At 38.0% G+C, this 26,368-nt stretch overlaps 3 protein-coding genes across 7 annotated transcripts in view; 1 reads left to right on the plus strand and 2 right to left on the minus strand.

Moving 5' to 3' along the window:
- Window positions 1-11: 11 nt before the first annotated feature.
- On the minus strand, window positions 12-1,692 carry lipt1 (lipoyltransferase 1). Its single transcript, XM_034010863.3, has one exon. The coding sequence runs from the start codon at window positions 1,516-1,518 to the stop codon at window positions 376-378; it is 1,143 nt and encodes a 380-aa protein (XP_033866754.1). The 5' UTR covers window positions 1,519-1,692; the 3' UTR covers window positions 12-375.
- Window positions 1,693-4,741: 3,049 nt separating this feature from the next.
- LOC117406753 (ashwin) lies at window positions 4,742-16,192 on the minus strand. Its single transcript, XM_034011039.3, has 4 exons — window positions 15,848-16,192; window positions 14,276-14,445; window positions 8,811-9,192; window positions 4,742-6,988 (listed from the first exon to the last, which is right to left on the minus strand). The coding sequence occupies exons 1-4, from the start codon at window positions 15,983-15,985 to the stop codon at window positions 6,932-6,934; spliced, it is 747 nt and encodes a 248-aa protein (XP_033866930.2). The 5' UTR covers window positions 15,986-16,192; the 3' UTR covers window positions 4,742-6,931.
- A 21-nt stretch (window positions 16,193-16,213) lies between these two features.
- Window positions 16,214-26,368, plus strand: part of LOC117407342 (transforming growth factor-beta receptor-associated protein 1-like) — a 36,573-nt gene continuing 26,418 nt past the window's right edge. For 2 of the 5 annotated variants that reach the window (XR_009329355.1, XM_059028807.1), the window contains exons 1-4: window positions 16,214-16,341; window positions 17,207-17,908; window positions 18,547-18,741; window positions 21,267-21,421. Coding sequence is in view for 4 of the 5 variants with exons in the window: in XM_059028807.1 (XP_058884790.1) it covers window positions 17,224-17,908; window positions 18,547-18,741; window positions 21,267-21,421 (1,035 nt within the window). In the remaining variant the exon portion in view is untranslated. The other 3 variants (XM_059028809.1, XM_059028808.1, XM_059028811.1) reach the window with 3 other exon arrangements.

The raw sequence follows: 26,368 nt of genomic DNA on the forward strand, positions 1-26,368 counted from the left end.
CCCAAAGGAAGTTGAATCATGTTTGTTTATTTCAGCCACATTGTAATGCCCCTGAAAAAAAATCACCTTCAAGCTCTGTTATATAGCTCAGGAAGCAAAAACACATTACAAAAATAAATGTTTGGCTTCACCTTTTACCCCACATGGTTATGTTGGTGATGTACAGGAATTGCATATAGAATTATACTGTGATTGCCTTCAGGGTAAAATGCTGTATTACATTTTAAATTCTATACTTTACATGTTACGTTAAGGATTTGGAAAAAATGTGTTCCAAAACGTTTTATCCACACTTGTTAAACATCTTCCCACAGCTGCCTGCAAAACAATACAATGCATTTATTGTAGAATTGTATTTTACAAGTTCATTTGAAATCACATAACAGACGCAACATTTTCACACAAAATGTTCCACTTATGATGTAACTCTTCGTTCTGTGGGCATGTCCTCAATAAGGCACTTGTTAGCCGTGTTGTTTCGCTTGGACAAAACTTACTGCCAATCAAGTGTGACGCCAAATGTTCGCACATTTCAGATGGCAGCCAATGCTGTGGAAGTTTAATGTTACACGAGTCTATGATCCCATTCTTTACATCTATGCTTAATGTTACCATGGCACTGGACAGTCTGTAGCCGAGTTTAAAACTCGTACTGACGCTGAACTTAGGCGTCTTTCCAAACACCCACTCCCACGTTTGTAGATCTTGTGTCATTTTACTGATCCCTGGCAGTGTGGCTTCATCCTTTGGTTCTATCAGAATAATGTGATGGTCTAAACCATACTGTTTAGTGTACTCTGTAACGATTGAATCCATTATGATACCACAGTCCAGTGTGGGGTCTTCCTCCAAAAGGTTTTTAACTGGAGAAGGCACGCTGGGGGTGGCGTTACTTTTCAGTCCTTGGCAGGGGCTTTTGAGAACAGACGAAAGCAAAGCTCTATCAGAATTACAAAGTAAAGTGCAATGATGGTAGGCATTAGTTCTGCCAAGCTTTGCAGCCGTCCCAGATACTTTAAAGTGCCCGTTTAGCAAAAGGTCTAGTCTCTCTGTGGGGCGCACGTCCATCTGTGGCCTCAGCTTGTTCAATGACTTTGTAATCATGTTGAGATTTTTCATCCTGTCGTATTTTTTCTTGGTTGTGAAGAAGGTCATGTTGATATTGCCCATGTCGTGGTAAACTGTCCCTCCGCCGCTCCGCCTTCTTGCTAGCTGTATTCCATGTTCTCTCATCAGTTTGAGGTTGCACTCCTGCCAAGGATTTTGGTGCCTGCCTATAACTACTGCTGACGAGTTTCTCCACAGAAACAGGATATTTTTGCCTTGTAGATCTATGTTGTCGTGTATCCAGTCCTCGACAGCTAAATTCTCATAAACATTAGTGGAAAGGGATTTAAGGATCGCTCCTCCGCCGCCCTCTAAATTGAAAGGTGACAGGGTACTGTGAGGGCTGGACACCACAGACTTAAAAACGTGCTGTTTTTTAACACATACATCGAAAGCTCTCCGTATTAGCATAATGAATGTGTTAGACGCGCCAATGCTTTACAGAGCGAACGAAAGATAATCGCTGTGACCTCCAAAAAACAGCACGCTACAGTATTTCTTTTTTCTAAAATACTTGAATTTCAAAACCACAACCGACATCGAGTTACGCTGAACCACTAGAGCGTGTATCTGGAACAGAAGGAAGTAGAGTGACAACAACAGTAAAAAGATAGACAACCTTTTGATTAAATTCGTTTAAGAACCACAGCACCCCTTGTGGTAATTTTTTTTTTTTTTTTTACAATGGTATTAGATATTGGTACCTTGTCAAAATCTTCTACTTGTTCCAAAATGTCATCAGTAGCTATAAACGTTATTGTTTTGGTTTAGATAAAACAATCCAACCATTCATCTTCGTGATTATATAGAGCATACTTTTAAAAGATTCTAAACATTATATAGCATAACTAAAATAGTGTAATATGAATAATTAACATTTTCAAACTAAAAATGTCAATATGACAAACAGGAAATAAAGCTTTTGTTTTCAGCCTTGGAATACCAAAAACACTGTAAACCAGTGAAAAATAAGGAATCTATTTTAAACCCATAAACTAATCTTAATACTATTTACCCATCTAATAGCAGGGATACTGACACATAATAAAACTGTGATTCCACTTTAAGGCTGTGTAATCTACTTCCTACCATCAATTTATTGGTTTTTAAAGATATATGCTGTCATTCAGTTGTGTCCATTGTTTTCTATGGACATTCCTTTTTGGTCATTTTTTACATTTTGGCAGTCCACACAGACCCATCAAATTTTGGAACCATCATACATAGAACTGCAAAGTTATGACAATTTGACAGCTGATCTCTCTCTCTCTCTCTCTCTCTCTCTCTCTCTCTCTCTCTCTCTCTCTCTCTCTAAACTGGTGTATGGAAAATAAGCACTTGAAGTTTGAAACTGATTACCGTACTCCGCAAATCAATTTTAGTATAATGTTATATTGTTCCTGATAGACAGACTATTTTTCTGGTATACAATCTCTGCATCTAAGCAAGTGGTCCATTAAAAAGAAAAACATCTTCAGGACTGCTGTACCTGAGAGATACCAGTGTTTCATTGAGCAAAAGCTGATGTTCCAAGAAAAGCAAGTGTGTAAAATATGAAAAGGACCAAGATGGAAATTATGGGACTGTAAGAAAAAAAGTCTTCCTTCTTCTTTTACAATTAAATATACAGTATAAACTACTGTCTTAAGAAATACTTATAAGAAGATAAGGGACAACAGGAGTTTTTAAAGAGCTTTTTACAGGACTGGTGAATCATTCTGGCTTGCATCAGGTAATTTTTGGAACCACAATTAAGGTTTATCAATAACGGGGTATTGCAATCTCTGAAATGCATATTTACCAAATATCATTTCCAAATAATGATCTTTAATTATATTAAACCAACTCTATTACAGTCTCTGAACTGGAAATCGAATTACTTTCTGTGCTGATTTTTGGCTGTTCTGTGTTTTTGTAAGGTTTCGTATTACATATTATTAAAATAATAATATTGGTCATCATTGTATCATTTCTAGAGCCGACAGGTGGCTTGAGGTTTACGTTCTTAAATCCTGGACTCAAACCTGCCATGATAAAAACAAAGTACAGTGTCAGAAGCATGTTAACCCATATATTGACAAACTGCATTGTGAGAAACAGACACATACTCTGGTGTTAGTATCTATGCACGTTGCTGTACGCAAGTCCAACTCTGTTTCTTTATAATGTGTGTTAGTGTAAGAGCTGAAGGGATGGGGGAGGTGTTTACTGTACTTGCTGTCTACATTTTTTTCTGTGTGTGTATGTAGCTACTCTAATGTGTTATTATTATATTCCTTACCCAATTCTGCCACCTAGTGGAACATTGTCATTACAACAATAATTCTTATGTACTGTGTCACCAACATGGCAAAGCCAATAGGTTTGAGTTCTAATTTAGTAGCTTGGAAAAAATCATTTTTGGAGCATATAAACTTATGCATTAAACATCAAAATTTTTGAGGACCCTAATATATCAGAATGAAGACTATCAGGTCCAGTTTATTTAAAGCAGCAGTGTGGAGTAGTGGTTAGGGCTCTGGACTCTTGACCAGAGGGTTGTGGGTTCAATCCTCAGTGGGGGACACTGCTGTTGTACCCTTGAGCAAGGTACTTTACCTAGATTGCTCCAGTAAAAACCCAACTGTATAAATGGGGAATTGTATGTAAGAATAATGTGATATCTGTATAATGTGATATCTTGTAACAATTGTAAGTCGCCCCGGATAAGGGCGTCTGCTAAGAAATAAATAATAATAATAATAATAATAATAAAGCAGGTCATGTGAGAAATTTAGGTGATACTTTAGAATCCCACAAATAAATTCCTATGGACAACTGCATCTGTTAATGATGTGCTAATGCTGGAGAAGGCTTTCAGATCACTTCAGCATCTCTTGTTAGCATTGGCAACATAAACATTGGTTCATTTATTGTGCTGTTTAACTTTTCAAGCTCCACACAAAATAAAGTCTACACTTCCTTCTTCCTGGTACTGTATCTCTTCCTGTATAAAAGTTTGCTTTCTGTGGTCTGACTAATGGACACCATTGTGATTGTAGATCATGTGAGTGAATCTGACACACAAAGTAAAAGCGTACACGGTGGAGTAGATTTCAAAAGCTGCAGTGGTTCTACAGGTATGCAGTTCTGTTACAAGGAGCTATTGGGGAAACAAAGTAGGAAAGTCATACAAACGAGCCAAACTATAGCATACATGTGTCACTTGTTTGAATGTGCCATATACGAGACCTTGAACAGTCAGCTGACCCGAGTCAGCGCAGGGGTGGTAGCGGTGAGCTGAGCCCAAAAATAATTGGCCATTCCAAATTGGGAGAAAATAATAATAAAAAATAATTGGCAATGACTAAATTAAAAATAAAATAAAAATAATAACAATCAGCTGAATTTGAAAGGTAATAGTAGTGGGTTCCTGACTAGTTAGACACGTGTCCTTATGGTTTGACAAACATTCAAATGACACCAATTGGTCTACATATGGCCGGATCCACTGCAGGTGATTTGATATCTGACAACCCAATGCACCTTGTAGCTAAACAACTACTAAAAATAAAACGTATATGAACCCACCCACTCATTAACCTGGACATCATTATTATCATTTTTTGCTGATAAAAAAAATAAAAAGGGCAAATGGATTCAAAAAGTGTTTTATTTTATAGACAGGTCACACAATCCATCAAGAAAATTACTTCAACCTACCTGTTACCCATAATAAAAAATAAAAAAAATTCCAAAGTATGATAGTAAAAAAGTAATGTACATGATTACAATCTTAAAACAACTGTGTGGTGGGTTTGATGCCCCTTCCTCTGTACTAAATATAAAGAGTGTACTATATTTCACTTTTTTACAAAAAATAAAAACTAGAAAGTATCAGCCAGGCCATTTAGGTAAATGCCACACAACTGAAAATTAACGTTTTTAATTTTTAGCACTGTTTTCTTGTGATGTTTCACTTGAATTCCTAAAATAAATACAAAAAAAATAGTTCTATTCAGGTGCAAAAACTATTTTGTCAAACTACAGCGATGGCCAAAAGTTTAGCATCACCTAGAATTTTAGAATTGAGACATAATATATATATATATGAACATAATTTAGATCTTTTACTTATCATGTAATCAAAGAAACTACAAAATGATGTCGCAAGTCTACCGGAAGCTAGAATAGTACAGTATTTCATGTTAGATTTCAAAATGTCACAAAAGTATATGGAAAATTACAAAAATGACAAAGGGGTTTGACATTATTCAGCAGGCTTCATTCGACTATGAAACAAAATTAGTTCATTCTAATGGGTGATGCAAACCTTTTGGCCATAGCTGAAGATTCGTTATGACCCCACCATGATTTGACAGAAATCTTTCAGACATTGTTTTCTCAAGGTGGTTGAGCTTTAACTGTCTCAAGCCCTTGCTGTATAATGTAAAACATGCATTTAGGGTGACCTGCAGTTATAATCCAGATTTTCTTTTTTCAATATAAAAAGGAAAGAGGAAACTTTAAGTAGAGTGCCTTTAACCTGGTATTTTATAGTATGCTTCAATTTATTCATTATATGTAATTAAATAATTGATAAAACACAATTCTACCAATACTAAAACACACTCCATGCTGTTGAAAAATATCAGGTGAGCTTTATTAAAACATAAAATATAAAACTTTCAAAAGGCAGCTATTAATAACCAAATATTTCAGCTACTTTCAGACAGGGTTTATTTAAATAAATACATCAGGTACAGTAGAATAACTGATCCTGTAAGATACGATTCCCACTATTAACTAATGGATCTCTTGTATGTGTCATTTACACATGCTGCTACCGACTGAATGGTACTGACGGAAACTGAGCAATGCACATTTTATTATATATCTAATATAGTAAATCAGCTCTTAGCAGGACAGAAGGAATTCAGTTGCATATAAAAGCCAGGAGCGAGGGGGGTATTGCTGCAGAGCCAGAGGCAGTGGAAAAAGACATTGCATTTGGGAAACTCTTGCATGCTGTTAGGTGTCACTAAGTTCACTTAAAACAACAAGAAAATCGATGGATTAATATAACTACTGTACCATTAACAAAAAACTGAAACAATATTTTTTCACAACATCACTGATCTTCCAAAGCAGTTTGTGTTTGTGTGGGTGTTTTTTAAACTCCATTTCTGTCTCAGGTTAACACACACTTTCAGTGCAAAAATGTTTTTGAAACGCTGTTTTGCAAATTGCCAGATACTGTATTACAGTACTTTATTTTTAATACTGCACTTTACTTGCAGTAATTTCTACTGGTTTTCTTTGTATAGTACATCTGCAGTACTGTACTTTTGTTGTTTTAGACACACTGCTGTACCCAAATGTGTTAATTTTAATGCCCTGACGTTAATAAAGCAACTACAATGTAGTATAACACCACCCTCTGAGATATGATATTTTCACATATCTGATGGACCCCTGGAACCAATTAAATTGGACACGGCAGGTTCTACTGTAGTTTGTTCTAAGCCAAAAGACAAGGAATTTTACTGTTTGAAATCTCATTGAAAAGGTCTAAAAAAACAAACAAAAAAAAACAACAATATGCAATCTGGTTATTAGACCAATTAAATGTAAAGACATTAAAAAAATAGAGAAAGCAATTCTTTAATATCCAGTCCAGCATTTTCAATCTCTTGAAGGTAGTATTCTGTATCACTTAGTCCTTGTAGACATTACATCCAAAGCCTGCTAAATTCATTGATCTCCACTACTCCAGGTAGACAGGGGCTGCTAAGGCAGAGTTGTAGATGTTACTTTAGAAGATAGATCACTGTCTGCAACAAATTCACGGCCAGGTAACATGCTGAATTTTCTTCTTAGTCTCTGATGATTTAAATTCTCCCTGTAAACACAAAATTAATTACACACACACACATAATACTGTACATTCAGTTGTTCTTTACATTTAAACAAATGCATAGAATTTACTACAAGACAAATACATTTTGTATCATTAACTGGAACGAAACAGTTTGTGTCATTATCTAAAAAAGGCATGAATTGTCGACTGATGAGAGCTATCAATTAGGAGTTGCACTTGGTGTTTTTTTGTGTGCATTTGTACTATGTTAAAAGACTATGTTAAAGAAGAAAAATGTGGTGAGGTTGGTGTTTTGTAACTGAACTGTATCCCGTTGACAGGCTGCACAAAATGTCAGTTTGTCAGCCGAGCTGATTATTGGTTGTTAGTTGGAAATTAATTATATCCTGTGGTTACTTCGTAAAGTCCGGCCACGCATCATTTGACAGGCTGTACAAAACAATAAGTGGGTTTATGAGATATTTATATATGGTTATTATTATTATTTTTATTATTATTATTATTATTATTCATTTCTTAGCAGACGCCCTTATCCAGGGCGACTTACAATTGTTACAAGATATCACATTATTTTTACATACAATTACATTATTTTTTACACATTATTTTTACATACAATTACCCATTTATACAGTTGGGTTTTTACTGGAGCAATCTAGGTAAAGTACCTTGCTCAAGGGTACAACAGCAGTGTCCCCCACCTGGGACTGAACCCACGACCCTCCAGTCAAAAGTCCAGAGCCCTAACCACTACTCCACACTGCTGCCCCAGGTTATGTTTACTAAATGCTTGTCTTTAATCTGTTACCTTGAATTATGGTATAATAAGCATGGGGTGCCAATACTTTTGTCAGCGACTGCATGTGTACAGTCTTTCTATATATTTTATTATTATTTGTAGATGTTACATATATAAATGGCTTTCCTCTCTCGCTGCAGGTTCTGTATGACATCACCACCAGTTGGTTTGGTTTCTGCTGTGCTGTGAATTCTAACGCGAATTCTAGTGTGAATTATCCTCTCCAAATGAACTAGGTATGAAAGGGCCCTCAAAGAAATATAACTCTGTATACCATACTGTTGTCCCTCTTTATTTTTGACCGTTGCTTAGATTTTGTGAGATAATCATTTAAAGTCTGGCAAGTGTTTTCCTCAATTTCTGTTTTTATTCTTCTCCTTTAACTGGTCTCGAAAAGCATTCCGTGCCCAATCTGTTTATTTTCAGGTATTTTTAAAATGTCTTTCTATTTGAATTAAATCAAGTTGCTGTTGGGTAGCGCTCCCATGTCTAGCACTAGTAGCAGTAGGCTTTTCAGTTTGTCTGACAGTACTCTGTCCAACTTGCAGCGTCGACAGACAACTCTGAGGTGCTTCAATTGCCATGTTATTGTTTGATTTGTTTTTAAATCTAATCAGAATATGGAAAAATAGATAAGGGATAGGGGATTTTAATTGAAGACATTAAGGGAAATGTGTATTGGTCATTAGATCATTAAAATTCAATTTGAAAATCTTCACTCTTTATATTGAATTAAACAATTATTTCCCCTAATCTACTATTAAAGTTATAAATAACAGTTCTACATATTTAATTGATATTTTTATTGGTTATGAAATGACTGGGATTCAAACCTGCAATCTTTTACTTTGATGGCGAGTGCAGTTCCAGCATGACACTTAACTATAATAAAAATCAGGTACTATAAGTGCCGTCAAAGGAGTTACGTTTTGTATTGGTTGTGGTGTCCTCTGAAAATGACTGCGTTAACTATTGTAATGTCAGCACCTACATATCACTGAAGCAAGACAATCTTAGAATCCTTGCTTCTGAGATAGTACATACCGCCACTTCAGGGTCTCCTTTTGGCGCCGCTCTTTTTAATTTCATACTTGCTGTTCCTCCTGTAGATGCCTCTGTCACTGTGGCGGGTGTCGATTTGACATTCCCATTCGGGTTCTGGTAACTGGTAGTGGCTCTGTCGTGTTTGACCACCCTCTCAGGAAGGTGCTCAATGGAGTTATTGGCAGGACTGCTCAGGGAACCATCAGAGGAGCAGTTGGTGGAAGTGTTTGACTGTCTGCGGATGGTGTTGGCTAGGTTCCCAGATGGAGGGGGCTTTAAGCGATCTGTGGCTCCTGCCTCGATCTTTTTCAGTTTTATGCTGGTACTTGTTGAGCTGCCATCAAAAAATATTGGTCTTTTTCTTGAACCATCAGCAGTAGAACTACAAAAAGACCAAACAAACAAAAAGGTAATACAATGGACCCGTAGCACAGGCTACAGTACACTGGCACTTACCATTTGTCTACCTCTAGGTGGTTGATCAGTCAAGCGTGATTCCCCAGTGCTGTAAAATGCTTGAATAAAATCAGAGTAGCTTATCCCAGTGGGCAAAGGTTGATAACTAAAAAAATAAATAAATAAAAAAAATCAACCCTGTAGTTTCTGAGAAGTTTTACCTTGCATTGGTAGCATTTATACTGATTGACTGCACTTACTGTATTCTTTGGACAGCACAGTACAGTTTATGAAAAAGGAATGGTTCGATTTTCTATCAAACTTATTTTCCATGTGTAGTCTATTTAAATCTGTGTTTGGTGCATATTAATTTTAGTTCTATAGAAATTATAAATTTGTGGAGGACTTTATTGAAACTTTTTTTTTTTTTTACTGTTCTTTCACAGTCGGTTTCTTTTCACCTAGTCTAGTTACCTGCAACTACAGTTTCCGCGATTATCGTATTGTATAATTTACGACATTGGCTATGTTTGCATTGCAGTGGATTTATTCGCTAAAAGTTTACGTATTAAAAAAATATGCGACAAGCTCAATGGAAATTGGTATAATTCGCAAAAACGTGTTCATTTATTCAAACTTTTAAAAACCTTAGACCTTAGGGTTTTAGGAAAGACGATATTTTCAGAAAATGCAAATTAAGGTGCCTTAATGCGCATAAATTTAAATGGAAAAAAAATTATTCGCATAAAATAAACGAATCCCCCAAAATGCACTGCAGCTCCTAAGGAAGTTCCTTACTGGGAGGAAAAAATGGCGACTAACAGTAACAGGTGCAACTGGGAGACTGCATATTCTGCACAGCTAGCCAGCTTATACATTGTCTGCTTATACAGAGCGATAGCAATTCTCTTTTCTGTTGGTATAGGTGATCTTGGGCTGAACTGTTCTGGAGCAAGTTTAGTGCACAGTTCGAACACATGCGCAATGGCTTTAATTCTCCAGTTTGAACAGAATAATGTAACCTATTTTAATATCTATACGTCACACATCATGAACACCAATCTTTCCTGTACAAATACATTCCTTGCTTTTATGGCATGAATTTTATTAATATAAAAATGACTCTGATAAACTCATACATTTGAATGAATATTTTATTGTAAATATATAAATAAAATTCAGTAATGTAATTACAAAGAAAATTCAGTAAATTTACCATGTGTAGAATTCTGCCTCTCCCTTTTTCTTTTGCAGTCCAAGCAATTTAGAAGTATAGTGACATCAAACATTAGCCTACATAAAACAAAGTTTGAAACCCCCTTCGTAATGTTCTCCCTTGATTTTACACAAACTGAAACAATTGCTCTATATACGACTGTATATAAAAATCAGTCAGATGCTTAACTTCGTGTTTATTCCCTGTTTATTAATAGAGAAAAAAATAAGAGGGGGGAAAAGAAAGAAAAACATAATATGAAAAGGGTGTGCTTATTAAACGTTTAACATTTCTCAAATTACAAGAAAATGTGAAAATGCTCCTGTAATTTATGAGAAAATAGTAGGCTACCCTTATAGTAGGCTATAACCAAAATATCAGTTAATTAAGATTCTTATGGAGTAAAACAAATCAAGCTGTAGGTAGCCAAATGTACTGAATTTTACAATACAAAAAGTATAGTATTCAAGTACACCGGTCAAATATTATGGTTAGATTTTCACCCGAGAATACTGTAGCAACCTTGGTTCCCGCAGGCAGGCGCATCACACAGGGCGAGGCAATCCACACACAGGTGGAGGACGAGCGCGAACCCGCATAGCGCCGATACCGCTGTACGAAAGAGCCGGCTCTCTTGCAAGGAGCGTATATCGAATTATGTCTTTGTGTGTGATTACGTCACCTACCAGCCCTACTGCTGCCTTCCCCCTTGCACGCTACAATACTTTCAGAATAATTATTTTTTTGTGAATAATAAACTGGTGGGAAGTGAAGGGCAGTAAACGGGGGTTATTCGCTAGATGTGATACGTCACCTTATAAGTAAAATCGCATACATTTGTAAAGTAAAATCAGGGAAAAGATTGGAAACGGTCTGTCGCACTATTTTTCTAGCGTATTTCAGTTTTCGATGCGAATAAATTTAGCTACGCCCACAACAATGGGAAATGATCTAGTCACACTGCCATTAACAGCACTCTGTTTAATTTAAGATCTCTTGATTTCAATTGAAACAGGGTTAAATGTAATTTAATTCGCCACTTTGTGGTTTTATTACCATGAAAACAAAGGAAAGGATTTTTGGCAGCGGTCTGCTTTGAAGTACCAAGCACATTAGAGTCTGAGATAAAAAATAAGAGAAGGGGGTTACCTGTCAGTTAAGCCTCCAAACAGCAATTGATTAATTGGGCACACAAAATATAATAATTCAAAATAAATATCGATGCACTTGGCTAGACTATATACAGTGCCTTGCAAAAGTATTCAGACCCCTGACCAATTCTCTAATATTACTGAATTACAAATGGTACATTGAAATTTCGTTCTGTTTGATATTTTATTTTAAAACACTGAAACTCAAAATCAATTATTGTAAGGTGACGTTGGTTTTATGTTGGGAAATATTTTTAAGAAAAATAAAAAAACTGAAATATCTTGCTTGCATAAGTATTCAACCCCCACACATTAATATTTGGTAGAGCCACCTTTCGCTGCAATAACAGCTTTAAGTCTTTTGGGGTAAGTATGTACCAGCTTTGCACACAGTGTCGGAGTGATTTCGGCCCATTCTTCTTGGCAGATTTGCTCCAGGTTGTTCAGGTTGGTTGGACGACGCTTGTGGACCGCAATTTTCAAATAATGCCACAGATTCTCAATGGGATTGAGATCAGGACTTTGACTGGGCCACTGTAGGACATTCACCTTTTTGTTCTTGAGCCACTCCAATGTTGCTTTGGCCTTGTGCTTGGGATCATTGTCCTGCTGAAAAGGTGAATTTCCTCCCAAGCTTCAGTTTTTTAGCGGACTGAAGCAGGTTCTCTTGCAGTATTTCCCTGTATTTTGCTCCATCCATTCTTCCTTCAATTTTAACAAGATGCCCAGTCCCTGCTGATGAGAAACATCCCCACAGCATGATGCTGCCACCACCATACTTCACTGTAGGGATGGTGTGTCTTGAGGCATGGGCAGTGTTAGGTTTGCGCCACACATAGCACTTTGAGTTTTGGCCAAAAAGCTCTATCTTGGTCTCATCTGACCACCAAACCTTTTCCCACATCGCAGCTGGGTCACTCTCATGCTTTCTGGCAAACTCCAGACGTGCTTTCAGATGGTACTTTTTGAGTAACGGCTTCTTTCTTGCCACCCTCCCATACAGGCCAGTGTTATGCAGAGCTCTTGATATGGTTGACTGGTGCACCATTACTCCACTCCCAGCCACTGAACTCTGTAGCTCCTTCAAAGTGATTGTTGGCCTCTCTGTGGCTTCTCTCACAAGTCTCCTTCTTGTTTGAGCGCTGAGTTTTGAGGGACGGCCTTTTCTTGGCAGTGCCTGGATGGTGTGATGCAGCTTCCACTTCCTGATTATTGATCCAACTGTGCTCACTGGGATATCCAAACACTTGGATATTATTTTGTACCCTTTCCCTAATCTATGCATTTGTATTACTTTATCTCTAACTTCTGTAGAATGCTCTTTGGTTTTCATTTTCCTTCAGATTCACAGCCTGACCAATGATCCTTCAACAGTGGGTTTTTTATCCAGAAAATGTGACAGCAACTTTAATGGTTCACAGGTGGGGGCCAATGGTAAGGTAATTGTGTCCTCGTTAGGGCAATTTCTTTCATCGGTGTAAACTGGGAGCTTCCACAGCACAGGGGTTGAATACTTATGCAAGCAAGATATTTCCGTTTTTTATTTTTCTTAAAAATATTTCCCAACATAAAACCAATGTCACCTTACAATAATTGATTTTGAGTTTCAGTGTTTTAAAATAAATTATCAAACAGAACGAAATTTCAATGTACCATTTGTAATTCAGTAATATGAGAGAATTGGTCAGGGGTCTGAATACTTTTGCAAGGCACTGTATTTGCGTTTTGTTGTCCTTGTTTAGGACTACTGTCTGATCGCGGCTGCGAGGAGTTTAGTTTGACTTATTTTCTGTTGTGATTGTTGTGGTCTTTCCACTGTTTTTCATTCGGACGTAGAACTGTAGCACTAGTGCTTGTTTATATGTATACTGTAAAGCCATAAATATTTTGCTCCAGAAATGTTAGTGACCTGTTGCAATATACAAAGTATGTATTGTTAGTGGAATCTGATATTTGTGCCAAAAATGTTTGCGGTTTTTTTTCCATACGTGAAAAACACATAATAAAAGGCTCGCAAATATTTATGGCTTTACAGTATAAGATGCCAACACTTCTCTCCTTCTGCTCATACACTGACATAGAGACACACGTTTTCCTAAATTGTTTGGGAACTGGAATCGGACTCAAAATACCCGGTTATGACCAGATTCCAAAAATCTCCTCAAATGCACATCATTAGTTTTAACAGCTGTGGGCGACACTGATTTGTACTTGCAACGACTAGACGTGATGGAGCACGTAGCCCAGTTTGAAAAATACATTGTAAAAAAACCATAAAAAACAGTATTATTCCCAGGTTTAACAGTTCATTTTGAAACTTCAAAGAAGCGCAAACTATATTATTATTATTATTATTATTATTATTATTATTATTATTATTATTATTATTATTATTATTTCTTAGCAGATGCCCTTATTCAGGGCGACTTACAATTGTTACAAGATATCACATTATTTTTTACATACAATTACCCATTTATACAGTTGGGTTTTTTACTGGAGCAATCTAGGTAAAGTACCTTGCTCAAGGGTACAGCAGCAGTGACCCCCACCTGGGATTGAACCCACAACCCTCCGGTCAAGAGTCCAGAGCCCAGAGCCCTAACCACTACTCCACACTGCTGCCCTGAAATTTAAAGTTCTAGTGCATACAACAAAAAGCACAAGCCACAGAAAGTTACTAGTTTGAAAGCAAGTAATACCTAAGTCTTTGTGCATTAGCTGCAGATTGGGATGCTCTCTTTTTTTCCATCCGTTTTCCCCATCGGCTGTTTGGCAGGTCTCTCTGAGGCAAGGGAATGATGTGCTGAAGGTACAGGTCTGTGAGTCTATCTTTGTCTGCATACTTCTCATTGTCAACAGGAATCTTTTTCTAAAGGAAATTTAACACTGTTAATAAAACGATACAAGGAATTTGTTTTTCTGGTTTCAACAATACTGTAAAATGGAAACACAGGCAGTGTTTTACAAAGGACAGCGTGCACCACAATGTCTTGTTTGAGCTAAAAATATTGACATAGTACAGGACAAAATACTGTACAGCTCTTTAGTATGAAGGTAAAGGTAAAAAATATCCACATGTGTATGGTTTACTTTATGAGGAGTATTTTTAAACCAGATCAAACTACCACTTCAATTATTAGTTTCATACTGAAGCACCAATTTTTACTAACTGTTCTGGGTGACAAAGTTATAAGCACTAATTATTAAGATCATTCTTAATGTCATACAGACACAAAGGAGACAGTACTTAGCAGGACTTGTCACTTCTGATATGAACTAGCCAATCAGAAACTTCCTCTAGTCTCCATTGTTCCAAAAATCACATAAAAACAAGAGCTTTAGCTCCTGTCCCTGCTGGGCTCCGAGCCAGTTTCAGATGTGTCGTGAAGCCAGAGTTTCACCAGTTCTTGCTCGGCTCGATAAATAGACAGTGGAAAACCACCCGTATAGGCCCTCACAGCTCAGATATGCCAATCTCCTATGTTTTACAAATTACACCAGTACAATTTAAACCACAAATCACTAATTTTTTATTGAAAGAATATAGGCCTACATAACTGGACACAGTGGAAAAACATTTTTGGCAGTAATGTGCCTGAACTGAAGGACCTATTCCCTGATGTGGAGAGTATTCTTACACTTATACGCAATGTTTGATTAATTTGTCTATTTTAGGTTTTGTAATGTTCTGTTGGGGAAAGTAGTTCCTTGGTTCTCTTAGTGCGAGCAAGGATTGTATATTTAGGATTACAGAGCACTTTCAGCCCATGGTCTTGCCTTGCAAATCTTTTTTTCTTTTTAAATGTAGAGACATGAGAAAAAAAGGGTCTTGCCATGCCTTATACTATGTACATGGAAAACACGTGGCATGATAACAAGGCAACAATAGGTGCTGGCTATGCTAGCACCTACACAAACCGCTACTTTCTGGTGACAGCCATAAAGGAGTTACCTGGACCACTGCCACTTGTAAATAATGCTTGTTTAGCATTTTCCACTTGTAACTTCCAAAACAAAAACATTAATTAATTAATATGGATTCACCCCCTCAATTCTTTATTTGTGAAACATTTACTAAGTTCAATGAAGGCATTTTTTTTTCATGTAATTGGTCAAACCTGTGTACTGCTAAACTGAACTGAACTGGCCAATAACTTTTTTTTTTTTTTTCCCCCCAAATGAGAGCAACTCAAAACATACAAGCAGCACAATTCTAAGTTTCAAACTCACTATGCGTCAAAACACACTCATGCATTTTCTCTGGTACTGACCTCCAGTAATGTAAGCAGAATAAAATCCCGGGAAAGCAGCTCGGGGTGTAACAATAGATCTGTATTGTGTTTGTTTTTCTCGATATTTGTACCTATAACACTTCCTCCTCCAACAATACAGCCCTCCGCCATTTTCATCTCAGTGCCAGACAATTCCCCGACAGCCCCACAATGCACATCGGCACCAGTTTCAATGAAAAGCCTGCCTCAGTGTCTATCATCGGCGTAGGGGATTCTACATTTTGGTTAAACTGTTGTTATGTCTTTAGCTGCGTATTAAATACACACTTTGTAAATAAAGATGACACGACCTAAATCTCTTAACATTTAACGAGAGCAGTTTTCCAAATGACAACATTACGTTGGTGTGTCATGTGACCGGATGTGGACGGAAACTGGAGCAGGAAATCAGAGCCAGTGAAAGGGGAGGTGAAGTGAGGAAGCGGAGAGGCCGAGAAACGTTGTCATCTCATACCAAATTGTACACTATTTGGGTAAGGGATCCTATCAATTTACACACAGATACTGTTTAATATAGAGATATTCATTTGAGTGATAAGGTGTTCGCTGCCGCCAGTTGCGTCGGTCCTCAGGTAACCTGTTCAGTCCATACTGGGAAATGTTATTAGTAAGGTACAGTGACTGGGTAAAATCAAGCAAGCATATTAATATATAGAATACAAAATATATTTTGAGTTGCGAGGCCTGTATTGAGTCGCAGAGGGTCTTGCATTAGCCAGACTAAGGCTAAGTTTATATATTCCATTTATTAAGCTATTATTGTTAAGGATATCCTACTGGATTTGACCGATTATGACTTTTGATACTGGTCAGAATTAATTTTAATGTTTTATGGTGCCCATTTAATGATGCAACTAAAAATATAATATTTAGTAAAAACAACAAGAGCGTGCTTTATTGCTCCAGATTTTGTCATGCATTTGTTGTAACTTGCGTGACATTTTGCTTGTACCATTAAAGAATACTGTACCATTTTTTACATACTATAAAGTTGTTATTCTATTAACCTGTGTTGAAAATATTAGCTCTATAAATGTTTCCTGTGCCCCTCTTGAACTACATTTATTAAAAAGTAAGCAATCTGTCTGTAAACATGCACAGAGTTGGTTAAATAATGGAGCCATTCAGTAAAGACATTAATGTTATTAAAGTTGAACATGATTATGGAAATATTAGGACTACATCAAATGCTCATGCATTTTACAGATTTTTCTATGCAATATTCTCTGTTTCACACAATATACACTTTGCTGCAGCTGGAGGTTATATAAGATACACAGACCATTACAAATAGTGAGTAAAGAGAGTAAATTAATACAATTGTGTTTCCTTTTGCAGTAGATGACTGTGACAGAATGAGTGTGAAAGCTTTTGAACTTGTTCCCGCTGTGGAACGAGCGCTCTTGATGGGAGACAAAGCCCGGATAAACATAGAATGCATCGAATGCTGTGGCAAGAACCTGTACGTCGGCACCAATGACTGTTTCGTTTACCACTTCCTGCTAGAGGAGAAGACCACGTCAAAAGAGAAGCTGACATTTTCAGTCCAAAAGCAGCAGCACAAATACCTGGGCCTAAAGAAGCCTGTCAGTGAGCTGAAGGCAGCTTCAGCCCTGAACAGGTTAATTGTGCTGTGTGACAATACCATAATGTTGGTCAACATGCTGAACTTGGATCCCGTTCAGTCCGGAGCTAAAATCAAAGGTGTTGTCACTTTTACTGTGAATGAAAACCCTGTGAATGGGGACCCCTTCTGTGTAGAACTTGGCGTTATTTCTGTCAAGAGAAGGACTATACAGATCTACATGGTGTACGAGGATCGAGTACAGATAGTAAAGGAACTGTCAACTCCAGAGCAGCCCTCAGCAGTCAGTCTGGATGGCTATTTCCTTTGTTTAGCACTTACAACACAATATATTATTGTAAATTACAGCACTGGAGCTTCCCAGGATCTTTTCCCTTTTGACACTGAGGAGAAGAAACCCATAGTAAAGAGGATCGGTCGAGAGGAGTTTCTCTTAGCTGGACCTGGTGGTTTAGGTGAGTAAAAGAGTTAAGTACACAAGGACTAAATGTGTCCCTCTTTATGGGGAAATACATTTTTTAACTTCATGCCAATGGATCTCAACTTAAACCTGAAGTACCAAAGAGGGTATTCAACCTCTTACTGTATTCCATTTATTAAGCTTATAAGATGAACAGGAGTGATTTTATTAGGCATACACGAGGAACAGGCTTAACCAGCCAGATAATTAGCCTGAATATGGGCAAGCTGTCAAAGCCATGAAACGTACTGTACAATGGTGCCAGAAGAGTAAAACATAGACCTACTGTGGGGGGATTTTTCTATTGCTAATATTAAAAACTATTTTGTAAAAGTATTGGAATCTTGCTGGTTTATGGTTTTTTGGGGGGGTGGGATTTATGTTGCCCGCTTTACCCCGCTGAATAGAATCATCCACTGTTCAGAAATATGCAAATGGTTTATAATGAGCAAGTCAGGAACAGTGCTTGACTAGATAATCATTGCTACAGTCAGTTTTAAGATACTATTGGTCTGATAACCAATTGGTAGCTGATTGATGTTTATAATTGGTTATAATTCTAAAAATAAACACCAATTCATATTTAGCCTTGTTTCATAGCTAAACCATTACATCCTTGTAATTTCCTTGCAGGAATGTTTGCCACTGCAGCAGGGATTTCCCAGCGTGCACCTGTTCACTGGTCTGAGAATGTGATTGGGGCAGCAATCTGTTTTCCCTATGTTGTGGCATTGGATGAGGGCTTTGTTACAGTGCATAGCATGTTGGACCAGCAGTTGAAACAGACCCTTCCTTTCAGGGATGGACACATAATGCAGGAGTTTGAAGGTACTGTAAGCAATGTATAATTGTTTTAATAGTTTGTTCAGTTCCGTCCGTAGATTAAAGCCATGTGCTGTGATTTAGACCCCATTCACATTTGCAATTTGAGACGGCCCAGGACTGCATTCTCATATGTGAACACTCAAAATTAAATAATAAATAAATAATAAAAAGGCAGCCCAAGCCAGCGTTTTGATGTGGCCCAGGGCCTGCAATCCAAGACCAGGGCCGACCTTTACATATGTATGAATGCAAAGCAGACTAGGGCCGCCTTTTCGTATCACATTACCAATTTGATTGTCTATGATAACACAGAAAAACATGGATTTTCAATGATGTTAGAGATTTTTTTTGTTTTACATTTAAGGAGAGGCAAAAACATGCAAGGCTTTTTTTTGTTTGTTTGATAATAGACAAATCAATACACGTACCATCTATAACATTAACATGGGCAACTTTGCTTTAAATGTACGTAAACATACCTGTCTAATAAAACTGCTTCCGGTATTCAAGTTCAATTTTGAATGGGGCTTCAGTTTACTTCAGTCCGTATCCAGAGCTGTTCAAATATGCCGAAAACAATAACAATCACCCCTAAAGATCGGATCAACGAGTTTGGCAAGGACGGATTTCACGTTGATGGTAATGTGCTGTTTTGTACTTCATGCAGCAAGGCTGTAGATTACTGTAGGCAGATGATTGTATAATGGGAAGCTCTAAGCATAAATTGAATGAAAGGAAACCTAAACAACAGCAAACTTGGGATTCTTTTCTGTGCTCAACGCCAGCGTCTCACGACAGTCTAGCTGGAGAAATCTGCAGCTCTATTTTACAATTGCCATCCGGATGACAGATCCTAACTCTGAGTTGAACTAACATTAATTATTATTATTATTATTATTATTATTATTATTATTATTATTATTATTATTATTATTATTATTTTTACAACAGGGAACTATTTGTAATATTTGAAGTAAGAAAAAATAAATAAAAAATAAAATTTATTATTGATTAATGGCACTGTTAAGCTTGTAACATGCTTAGAATTTGAAAGTGTAAAATTTTTTATTTTCACTAATATTTCAATGCCTGTTGTGATTATTATTATTGTTATTGTTATTCTGCTGGCGATAGAGCAGTAGTTTATGTATCGTGTATGTCGTTGAGGAAAGTGTATTTGATATATGACAGTGTATTGCTGTATTTAGATTAAGGCAAACCCCTTAATGAAGTTGCTGTAGCTACATGTGGAACAAGGGTTTTGTTATAGCCATATGTTCAGTAATCTTCCAAAAGAAGGGGATCCGAAGCCTAGTCCATTTCAAAAGTAACTTGTTCATCTGAGGAATACTTCGGTTTGAAATTAGTGCCATACAGGATTGCTGCTGTCTGCATCTAAGTAAACTTGTGTTTCACTTTGCTATTTCACTGAACCTATTAGTTGTTAGAAAAGCAATAGACAATGCATATCTTTCATCAATCCCGTTAACGCTTTTGGTCAAACAGTTTTATATTATAGTGCTAAAACCCAGCCAAGCTCATATTGTCACCATGGAAGTTTATGAAAATGTGCATAACAATTTTGGAAAATTGTAGTTTTTATTGACATGCACTCTTTAAAGTACCTGCATTTTTAGAAAGGTATTTGTTTTCTATTTCGTCTTCTCTCATATGGAATCACCTTGATGTATTCAATTTTAAAAATAGCCATTTCACATATACAGTATTATCAGTGTTCCAGAACAATTTGAAAGGGCAATTTACTGACTTTCTTGTAAGGATTATTATTTTAGGGGACTTCCATTCCTAAACCCCAGAATGTAAAAACAAACGCAGAATGCAATACTAAACCCCATACAGCCTTTAATCTTTCTGCAATGTTTCAAATAAGAGCAAACATTAACTTGGAAACTACTTGATGGCAAGGTGTTTAATCAAATTAAATTCAATTTATTGGAAATAGTATGTCCTACAGGAGAAACAAAGCTAATGCTCCTTCAATATTCTTTGTTAGACAGGCTAGACAGAAAAGTTGTTTGCATTAAATTGCCACAAGTATAATTATTACTGTACAATTGAAACTGTGTTTTTAAAAACATGATTCCAATAGATTTGTACAAAATCGATAAATCAGTACTTAATTTTTGAGTCTGAAAGGCTCCCAAAAAGAAAACTTATTTATGTAGTATTTGTTATTGTAGTACTTTTAGGCTTAAGGATAACATAATTAAATTGATATCAATGTATCCCATGCCTGTTACAGTAAAATGAGACCCAGATTTAGAACAGTAAAAGTCCAGGACTGAATGGCAGGGGGTGTTCATGTGGGGGTTTAGGTGCACCCTCATAGCTACAGTATGAAGGAAAGCTCTCCTGATTCTTGCTGGTTGCTTTAATACAGCCTGTGACATTTCCCCTCATCTTTCATGGGCACTAAATTCACAGTTTATTAGGTATTTTCAAAAATCCTATCTAGTTCTCCTCATAATTATGCTTGTTAATAATTTCTTTTCCTTTTTTGAATGCAGGGAAAGTTATTTTAGCCACTATGAAAGAGGTGTATGTGCTGGTTCCATTGCCTCTGGAAAGACAGATCCAAGACCTCCTTGCCAGTCAAAGGGTGGAAGAAGCTATTGTTTTGGCAGAGGGAGCTCAGAGGAACATCCCAAAAGAGAAATTTCTGGTAAGTTAATCTTTTGTGTTTCATTTTTTAAACATATGTATGGGATGTGTACCTCAAGGAATACATCAGGGGTGTGGAATAAACAAAAAACATGTCTAAGGGACAAAATGCTAGAAAAATCTACTTGCTCTCTCCCTGTTGCACAAAATGCACAAAAAAGTTTAACAGTGAATACAATCAATCAACTCGTGATTAATAACCATTTTTGCTTCATGAAATGAAATATAAAAAGTGATTCAGTCCAAACATACTTGGTAAAATTGAGCCGTTTTAATTTGTGCTCATGGCAAAAACCATAATAATAATAATAATAATAATAATAATAATAATAATAATAATAATAATAATAAAAAGAGTCAAACTACGTTAGACCTCATGCACCAAGAGAGTTACAAAGAAAGATGTCTCTTCTGGCCCCTAACATGCTTGGTACAACCAGAAGAAAGCCAATATTTAATAGCTCTGCTGGAGTCCTACTCCTCAAATTCAGGCCTCTCAATTTTAACCTCTTCTGTGCTATGGACATACCTGGTACGTCATGATGAAAAACATAGTTTAAAAAAAAAAAAAGCTGGATTGATGTTTTTTCACTGTGTCACTCAACCAGGAGTTATTACATAACATATTAGGATGGTGGCTTTAATTTCGTTATTACACTGATAGAAATATATTTGATGTGACGCAGTTGTTAAATGTAATTTATAGCCTATTTGAACGCAAGCAGTGGCTGTCTTTGGCCTGTACTGTGAAACATCACAAATTAATTTAAAACAATCTGTGTGTAACTTTTGTTTTTTTTTTCAATGAGGATTGATAATAGAAAAGGTTTACCTTTGATTAGTAGCTGTTTTATCAAGCTGTGCTTCATGAAATCAGCTTTGAAGTAACATCTGACTCTTTGTCTACATCCTGTTTTGTTGATGTTGACGGTAGAGGAAGCTTCCTGCTCCTGACACTGATCACATGACACCATTGAAATGTATCGAGTGTGTGGGAGGTCCTGTAGTTGCAACTTTTATTTTTTGTCCAGTAGCATAAACTCAGTGATCAGAGGGTAAAAATAAACATTAGGACCATGTGTTTTTTTGATTACTGTGTGTGAAACCTCAGACTTGTTGTTTCTGGTTTAGTTGGTTGGAGAGAAACTGTTAGGCTAGTGAGTTTGAGCATATGATTGATCTATTTTACATATTTTCCGAATACTGTGTCTTATTTTTGTAATCCCTGTATTCATCTTTCTTTCTTTTATAATTTTATATTAGATCTAATTTAATCTTTCTACCGTCCCCCCAAAAAAACTTTTATTCATCATTGTATATTATATTTCATCTGATTTTATTCCTGTTCATTTGATTTCTTTCTTTTCATCTCTTCTTTTTTTTTTTGAAATAACGATATTGATTGTAATTTATTACGTTTATTTTTTAGGATATGTATTTCTTCACCTCTTCCCTTTTCTCTTTACAATTTGACAACGATTTTTTTTTTTGGGGGGGGGGGGTCGATTTATACTATAAATGCTTTTTTTTCACCCTCTCCTTTTCCCCATATCCTAAATACGATTTGATTGGAGTTGTATTGTATTGCAATTGTGAAAAAGACTTGGCTTTGACACTTTTGTGTTTTTTTTTTAGTTTTTTTTTTTTTTTAATTGAATTATCTCCTCTCCCCTCACAACACATATTGTATAGGATATAATTTTATTATGTCATTTTTTTTTATATAATTCTACCATGACTTAGTTTTTTCAAAAAAAAAAAAAAAAGTTTTGATTAGTATTTATTGATTTATTATTATTTATTTTATTATTATTATTTTTCTTAGCAGACGCCCTTATCCAGGGCGACTTACAATTGTTACAAGATATCACATTATACATTATTTCACATTATACAGATATCACATTATTTTTACATACAATTACCCATTTATACAGTAGGGTTTTTACTGGAGCAATCTAGGTAAAGTACCTTGCTCAAGGGTACAACAGCAGTGTCCCCCGCTGGGGATTGAACCCACAACCCTCCGGTCAAGAGTCCAGAGACCTAACCACTACTCCACACTGCTGCCCTAATTTATATTAGGTTATATGTTTTTTTCACCTCCCCATTTCTCTCTAGGATTTTGTGGTAATTATTAGGGTTTTTTGGGTGGTGGTTTTCGATTTTTATATTGTATAGCTCTAAAAAAAATAAATAAATAAAAAAATCCATTCCCGACATCCCAAAAACAATTTGTTACAGTTAATGGATTTATTTTATTTTTCATTTGCTCCATTTAAAAAAAAATATATAAATATAAATTGTAGGGCCCTATGAAATCCGCATTGCAGAGAACATGGACAGAATCGCGGAATTCGGAGAAAAAAACGGAATTAGGCACTTGAGGACAAATCGGTTTAAACAAACAAAATATATATGTATATATTAAAAAAATTAGGTTGAAATAGCACGGTGTTTGTATGACAAGAGGCTTCAAGAAACACACGTCATGGGAACGCATGAAAAACTATTTTTTCACCTCTCAGCCACCGTACACGAGCGTGATTTTAACTGTAAAAAAGCGCTGCCTCTCGTGCCACTTCACTTGCTAGCTACCGTTATCGCTTGGGGCAAAAAGACTACCAGACAACCTGGGGCCACATTCTAGGGTGTGCAAGTGGGTCCCCTCTAATGTAATAGTAATGAAAAAGTTCTGGGGTTTATCACTTCTGATGGAACTGGGGGACAAACCTAGATTAGATTTATATTGGTCCACCAACCCAGTTCATGCTTGCCCATGCTTTTCCCTTCTACCATGAGCCAGGACAGATTCCAGTTCATTTAAAAATGTCTACATTACAATGATAATTCTAAGGCTGTCCCGAGGGACCACCCCCAATGTGACAGGCTTTTCAAATTACGGCCACTTCTCAATCATCTACAGAATACATTTAGAAGAAACGTATACAGCTGGCCAAATCTGCAGATGAGTCCCTCCTTCTGTTCAAGGGGAGTTTAATCTCTAAACAATATATTCCCATGAAACATGCCCATTATGGGATTAAACTGTACAAACTGTGTGAGAGCTCCACTGGGTACACTCATCGGTTCAGAGTGTACCCAGGGAAGGACTCTCAGATTGAGCTGCCTGGTTCCAGACCACTGAGAGAAATGTGTGGGATAAGGGTTTTCCCCTCCTAAACCTGCGCTACCATTTGTACGTAGATACATTTCTGCACAGGAATCCCTCTGTTTAGGGCCTTTTACACATCCCAAACAATGGTTTGTGGCACAATAAGACCAAACAGGAAGGGATTTCCTTGTCAATTTGTAGCCAAGAAACAGAGGCGTGGTGAAACGAGTGCTGTGAGGAACTGCTGGCAGTGAAATATACAGATAAAAAGATGTGTACCTCCTCATCACCATCCACGATGAGGCAACAATAGCAGTTCCTGTGCAAGGTACGGGCACGCACACAAACAAGCCGAAGTGTGTCGTGGACTACATTAAAAACATAGGAGTGTGGCAGAGCAGGGCTCAGCCCTTGTAAATATTGGCAGGGATGGGGTTAAATTCTCCTCCCTGCCCAGGTTTATTGTGTCAGGTGGGAATAATGAACAATCAATTAGCACCCACCCACCTGACATAAAAGGAGGCCTCAGTAGGGAGAGGTAGCTGAGGAAGCATGTGTGTTTTTCTTTGTGTGCTGTTTTTTGTTAGTTTTGCAATCCAGTGAAGGCAAAGCTCAGCCTGGAAGATTTATTTCTGTAAGTTTTGCTTTATGTTTATTGTTTGTGTTTTAAGAACCTTTTGTTTGGCCCTCGTGCCTGTTTATTTTGTGTTTTTTATTTAATAAAAAACGTCCTGCGCCTGAGTGGCAGGAGCCCGAACGTCCTGCGCCTGAGTGGGAGGAGCCGGTGCGTCCACAGCCCAAGAGGGGGGAGCCGGTGCGTCCACAGCCCAAGAGGGGGGAGCCGGTGCGTCCACAGCCCAAGAGAGGGGAGTCGGTGCGTCCACAGCCCAAGAGAGGGGAGTCGGTGCGTCCGCAGCACAAGAGGGGGGAGTCGGTGCGTCCACAGCCCAAGAGGGGGAAGGCCGAACGTCCACAGCCCAGGTATCCGCCAGCAGAGGAAGAATACCTGCTGGTTCCACCTCCACCTCCATGTGAGGACTGTGTGTCGCTCCCACCTCCGCCAGCAGAGGGAGAGTACCTGCTGGTTCCGCCTCCACCTCCGTGAGTAGAGGGAGAGTTCCTGCTGGTTCCGCCTCCACCTTCGTGGGAGGACGACTTGCTGCTCCCACCTCCGCCAGCAGAGGGAGAATACCTGCTGGTGCCACCTCCTTCACCGTGGGAGGACTGTGTGTCGCTCCCACCTCCGCCAGCAGAGGGAGAGTACCTGCTGGTTCCGCCTCCACCTCCGTGGGAGGACGACTTGCTGCTCCCACCTCCACCAGCAGAGGGAGCATGCCTGCTGGTTCCCCAGCTGCTGCCGTCCCGAGAGCCGGAAGGGGGTGGAGCTGCCGTCCCGAGAGCCGGAAGGGGGTGGAGCTGCCGTCCCGAGAGCCGTAAGGGGGTGGAGCCACGGACCCGAGAGCCAGAAGGGAGTGGAGCTGCCGTCCCGAGAACCGGAAGTGGAGGAGCCACAGACCAGAGAACTGGAAGGGGAGAAGGCTGACGCTCCTCAGCAGCCCTTACACATGCTGCTGAAAGGAGCTCAGTGGAGGCGCACCCGACTGCGACGGCAGGAGGTGCCAGCCCTACTTCAGAGGCTGCTAGAATGGCCACAGCCACCACCACCGATGCTGGAGTGGCTGGAGCCGTTGCCACCGGAGGAGCTGGAACTGCCGTTGCCGGAGTGGCCGCCGTCTCAGCCTGCTGTTCCCGAGGGTCCGACTGCTGTTCCCGAGGGTCCGTCGTCTCCGCCTGCTGTTCCCGAGGGTCTGCCTGCTGTTCCCGAGGGTCCGC

Source organism: Acipenser ruthenus, chromosome 8 (assembly GCF_902713425.1).
Source record: "Acipenser ruthenus chromosome 8, fAciRut3.2 maternal haplotype, whole genome shotgun sequence".
Lineage (NCBI taxonomy): Eukaryota > Metazoa > Chordata > Actinopteri > Acipenseriformes > Acipenseridae > Acipenser > Acipenser ruthenus.

Bases quoted from the DNA above. Each gene is read 5' to 3' on its own strand.
- lipt1 (XM_034010863.3), bottom strand. From the start codon at position 1,518: ATGCTAATACGGAGAGCTTTCGATGTATGTGTTAAAAAACAGCACGTT.
- LOC117406753 (XM_034011039.3), bottom strand. From the start codon at position 15,985: ATGAAAATGGCGGAGGGCTGTATTGTTGGAGGAGGAAGTGTTATAGGT. The intron at 9,193-14,275 runs GTATTACTTGCT...GTCTTTTTGTAG, and splicing joins GCTAATGCACAAAGACTTAG to TTCTACTGCTGATGGTTCAA. The intron at 6,989-8,810 runs GTATGTACTATC...TTGTGTTTACAG, and splicing joins AAGGAGACCCTGAAGTGGCG to GGAGAATTTAAATCATCAGA.